We start from the raw sequence: 5,592 nt of genomic DNA on the forward strand, positions 1-5,592 counted from the left end.
ACTAAAAAATTGAATCGAACTAAACTGCATTAAAAATAATCAGTTTTTAAAAATCAATTCAAGAACTGAACCGCTATTTAAAGAATCAGTTCATGAACCAACTTGATTTTTAAAACTAGTTCTAGAACCGAATCATTTTCAAACCAAACCAAATCATTTTTGAATCGAAACGAATTGATTTTTATTTATTTATTTCTTTAATTTTTTAATTTTTTTTCAGAATAAAGTCGACCTGTAACGCTCGGCCGCTTCAAGAATCAATGACTATCCCCACATACTAACACAAGATTTTTCAGTGTGCTTTTTCCTCACTCGCACACTTCCCGGGAAAACTTCCCAGGAGAACACCCATTCCAGAATTGCTCCAAATCAAGCACGCTTAACTGTGGAGTTCTTCCATTCTGCACTACCGAAAAGCATATGCATTTTGTTAGTATAGGTAGTACCACTTAATTCTTATAAGTTATCCCAAACTGTGCAGTCTCATACCTGCACAGGCTTTGGAATCCTTCTCTTTCGGGTGTCGATTCGATTTATTCATGTATGTAACCCCTCGCTGGAAGCCTGTCAGGAGCCGCTCTTTGTCCATGCCTTTTTGCACTGGCGATCACTCCTGGCCCTCGTCAGCGCTCGGGATGTTACACGACTCAAACCGAACACAACTATTTTTGAACCAAACCAAATCGGTTTTGAACCGAAACAAACCGAACAGGTTTTGAACTGAATCAAACCATTTTCGAACGGACCTTTTAAACTAATTATGTTACATTTTTTACAAAATTCAATTCAATTAGACCCATATATATCCCTAAGTAGTAGACGTAGCTCGCGAGTCTCATAATATGAATAAAATGTCGTCAATAGGAAACTCTCACGAAAACAAACAGTGCTTACTTGGTACTTGCAAATTCAGTATTGATAAACTTGCCTGAGGGGCAAGAAAAGAAGACAAAAACACTCCATTTTACTCCTTATAAATACTACTTCCCTTGAGTGGGGTTAAACACAAAAGAGAGAGACTAATAACCCAAAAATTACTTAGAAACTAGTTCTACTGAGTACAAGGATGGTGGGGATTAGGCAAATATTGTCACAAATAGGCTCAATTATGGCTAGCATCATGTTTGTCTATGCCATGTATGAGCAATACTTCCCACTCCATCTTCGAACCTATGTTAAAATATACACTCATAAATCCACAGGCCTTATGCACCCTTATATCCAAATAACCTTCTCTGAGTTCTCTGATGAACGCCTAAAGAGAAGTGAAGCATATTCTACCATCCAAACATACCTCAGTGCAAACTCTTCTCAAAGAGCCAAAAGGCTTAAAGCTGAAGTGGTCACGGATAGCAAAACCCCACTTATGCTTAGTATGGATGACAATGAAGAGGTCAATGATGAGTTTCAAGGGGTCAAAGTTTGGTGGACTGCAAAATCCACCACAATTTTAAGGTACCCTACTTCAATTGTTGAGAGGTATTTAATTCTCACCTTCCACAATCGTTACCGTGACATCATTACGGGGTTTAGGGTTTAGGGTTTAGGGTTTACTACCATTCATGTGGTTGCTACAGCCAGTATCCACATACCAAACATCTGGCTCAATTTGCTTTTCATCTTTAGCAACCATCAATAAGGTTTCACCTTCCTCCTTTTCTGCAAAGTTTGAACTTTCTCCTTTTTCTTTGCTATTTGGCAGCTTAGTATAACATTCAGATTGATAATGACCAAATTTATGACACCTGAAACATTCTACCTTGGATTTATCAGGGGCTCCTCCTCTGCCTCTGCCTTGAAATTGATCATTATTGGCTCTGAAATTAGTGGACCTTCCTCTGCCTCTGCCTCTGTCTCTACCTCTGCCTCTACCCCTTCCTTGAAAATTGTTGGAACGAGTATCGGTAGAAGCCTTTAATGCTTGCTCATATGTGTCTTCCTGTTTGAACTTCTGTTCATGCACCACCAATGAACTCTGCAATTCATCAAGTGACAAATCATCTATATCTTTAGATTCTTCTATAGCACAAACAACAAAGTTAAATTTTGCTGTTAATGATCGAAGAATTTTTTCTATGACAGTTATTTCTTCTATCCCGTCTCCATGAATTCGCATTTTGTTGACAATGGTCATCACGCGAGAGAAATAATCTGCAATTGATTCTCTCGACTTCATTCGAAGTGTTTCGAATTCCGAGCGTAAAGCTTGAAGCTGCTGCCTCTTTGCTCTTGCAGAGCCTTGATACTTCTTTTTCATGGAGTCCCAAATATCCTTGGAAGTTTCTTTGGAAAGAATGATTTCCAAGATAGAACGGTTAATGGCCTGGAAGAGATAATTCTTCGCCTTCAAATCCTTCAACTTTACTGCTTCATGAGCTGCTCGTTGTGCTGCTGTCAACTGAGCTCCTTCTGCTAGTGCTGGTTCAACAACACCATTGGTAACTACATCCCAATATTCCTTGGATCGAAGGAAATTCTCCATCAACATGCTCCAATGATCATAATGACCATCGAAACGTGGAATGGCTGCTTGCACAAAATTAGAATCTGTGGCCATGACTCTTCACTTTACTCTTTTTTTCACAACTCAATTCCCTCACGTGTTTAACTCTCAACCTGGCTCTTGATACCACTGTTGGGAAATTCGTTCCCTCAAACTCCAATGTTAAGCAGGTCCAGGGGAAGCCCGTGGCGGGGAACCACCACCAATGAGCTAAGGCTACACCAACCGTAGCAAGTGAATCCGACACCATGTCTCAACCCAAAACCTTAAGGCATTGGGTTCATGGGTCCTTTCACTTATATACTCTTCACTTAGCTCATTACCAACCAATGTGGGACTCATCACACTTGAATATCTCAACACTTATATCCAACATGTGTTGGAAGAAGGGAAGAATATTGCATTGAAGAACAGGCAATTGAAGCTTTACACCAACAATCCAAGCAATCATTGGTATGCATACAAGAGTACAAAGTGGAGCCACATAACATTTGAGCACCCTGCAAGTTTTGAAACACTTGCTATGGATCCAAAGAAGAAGGAAGAGATTCTAAATGATCTTGTTAAGTTCAAAAATGGAAAAGAGTACTATGCTAAGATTGGGAAGGCTTGGAAACGTGGTTATCTATTGTATGGTCCCCCAGGAACAGGTAAGTCTACAATGATAGTTGCCATGGCTAATTTCATGAACTATGATGTGTGTGATCTTGAATTGACTGCAGTGAAGGAAAATGCTGATCTAAGAAAGCTGTTGATTGAAACATCTAGTAAATCAATTATAGTGATTGAAGACATTGATTGCTCTCTCGATCTTACTGGCCAAAGGAAGAAGGAAAAGGGAAAATATGAGGTGCCAAAAAATCCTATTAAGAAAGGTAAAGCAGAAGAGAATAACGGGAGTAAGGTAACTCTATCTGGGTTATTGAATTTTATTGATGGGATTTGGTCAGCATGTGGAGGAGAGAGGATCATAATTTTCACAACCATCTTTGTGGAGAAACTTGATCCTGCTCTCATTAGGAGAGGAAGGATGGACAAGCATATTGAATTGTCCTATTGTTGCTATGAAGCTTTCAAGTTGCTTGCCAAGAACTACTTGGATGTTGAATCACACAGTTTGTTTCCTACTATTGAGAAGTTATTGGGTGAGACCAACATGACACCTGCTGATGTTGCTGAGAATCTGATGCCTAAGTCAATTATTGAAGATTCAGAGACTTGCTTGAAGAATCTGATTGATTCTCTTGAAAAGGCTAAAGAGGAGGCCAAGAAGAAGGCAGAGGAGGAAGCAAAGAAAAAGGCTGAGGATGGAGAAGCACTGTTGAAGGCTGAGAAAGAAAAAGAACAGATGGGTCAAGAAGAAGAGGTGAAAGATAATGGAAAATCTAAGGAAGAGGTGAAAGAGAATGGAAAATCCAATAATTGGTCAAAGCTAATGGAAAATCTAAGGAAGAAGTGAAAGAGTACCATCCTTTAATTTGAATTAGTAGGAATATTATTTCCAAGATATGCATGCTTTGCATCTTTTTTTGTAAAATCATAGTTGAATTATGCTGCTCTAATGTAGTTTTAATTGCTCTTCCTTTGTTATCAAAGTAATAAATTGAACTCACGATTCAAGGCTCATGTTTACCTTTTTTTAGCGATAAGGCAAAACAAGTCCTTTCTTTTTATTATTATTTTTCATCTTTCTTTAGATGTTTGAGTTTCAATGAAACATCTCATACATTACGGAGGTGTGCAACTTTTTTTCATGAAATTTGATAATTATTCTACGAATATTGGTTTTGATCTTCACTAAAGCCCAATAGGGCGTAGTGTGTAAGAAGAACCTAAGAAACTTAAAGCTTATTCAGCTTAAGGTAGGCTTTCTTGGAACTCATATATATTCCTCACTTATAGTCATCAGCCTCTCTATTCTTCGCTTGGTGGTTGCAGAGGCTGAGGTAAAGTCATCTCCCTGAAAGTTAGAGAGTGTCCACACACTTCCTATTTCCCCTTAAGGCATAGTCTGGAAGATCTGCCACTGTCCAGCTTCAAGAAGGTTGTTCGTGCTACGACGCTGAGGTGAGCAGTTTGTGAAGATGAATTGGGAAGATTTTGCACGAGATCTTTGCATAAAAAGGTAATTGTAAATGATGATGATCTTTTGCATCCCAAATCGCAATGGTCTAAACGCTTCCGCATATGTAATTGCTCCTACAATTGGTATCAGAGCCGGATTGCGCGTTTGGATGTGGATCTAGTTTTGATTTATAATTTTCATGTAATTAGTTAGCATCGTGAATTTTGGCACCTAGCTTTCTATATTTGTTATTATATATTGCCATATATCCTTTATAATTCTTTTTATAAAAATCAATGCTTTTATTTGATTTTTGGCTTTAATCCATGGTAGAGATTATAATGACCCTCACATTTATTATGGATTTAATATTGAAGGATAACTATAAAGTAAAAGAAATAAAGTCACTTTGGGTGAAAAATGAGTTAAAATATCAATTAAGGGGTAAAAATACGGGTAAATAAAGTTATCCAAAAAGTAATAGTAAAAATAGAAACATGACTAGAAAAATATTCTAGTCCATTGGGAAAAATAGGCTTTTAGGTGCTAAGAGGAGTAATGAGTGTTCTAAAGACCTTTTGGGACTATCATAAGACTAAGTGAATATGTGGAGATTTGTTGAACAAAGAACCACCCACTCATGATTTAATATGATTAAGTAAAAAGAAAATAAACAATAAAGTGTGTGTCTTGTATATTTACATGGCATTATATCATTTTATTGAGTTTTGTGTTGAATTCCTTCTCTAGGTGTGCGTAGGGACTGTGAACGTTTGGATTCTCGTGGAGCAAGATAAGTAGCTTGTTCTTCAAGTAAGCAAATTGTAAAGCTCCAAGAGGTAAGCTCTATGTTTATGGGGTTCGCTCCTACTTTGTGTTCCGCTATAGTGTACGAACTGTGGTCAGATTGCATGATATGTATGAGATATATGATATAGATGCATTCATATAGAGCTATATGATGTTGTGATATGATATGTTTTGATGTGTTAAATTTGATATGTTTTGATGTGTTTAATTTGAT

The 5,592-nt window shown here is 37.6% G+C and overlaps 1 protein-coding gene across 1 annotated transcript; it reads left to right on the forward strand.

Annotated features, from left to right (window-relative positions):
• Positions 1-1,066: 1,066 nt before the first annotated feature.
• LOC133297924 (AAA-ATPase ASD, mitochondrial-like) lies at positions 1,067-3,962 on the forward strand. The gene is made up of 2 exons (XM_061497161.1): positions 1,067-1,527; positions 2,864-3,962. Exons 1-2 carry the CDS (start codon positions 1,067-1,069, stop codon positions 3,960-3,962), a joined length of 1,560 nt encoding a protein of 519 aa, XP_061353145.1.
• The last annotated feature ends 1,630 nt before the right edge of the window (positions 3,963-5,592 follow it).

This window comes from Gastrolobium bilobum, unplaced genomic scaffold, assembly GCF_033153095.1.
Source record: "Gastrolobium bilobum isolate Gb01-03AN ecotype WA unplaced genomic scaffold, APGP_CSIRO_Gbil_v1 utg3325, whole genome shotgun sequence".
Classification (NCBI taxonomy): Eukaryota; Viridiplantae; Streptophyta; class Magnoliopsida; order Fabales; family Fabaceae; genus Gastrolobium; species Gastrolobium bilobum.

Bases quoted from the DNA above. Each gene is read 5' to 3' on its own strand.
- LOC133297924 (XM_061497161.1), top strand. From the start codon at position 1,067: ATGGTGGGGATTAGGCAAATATTGTCACAAATAGGCTCAATTATGGCT. The intron at 1,528-2,863 runs GTTTAGGGTTTA...TGAATATCTCAA, and splicing joins TACCGTGACATCATTACGGG to CACTTATATCCAACATGTGT.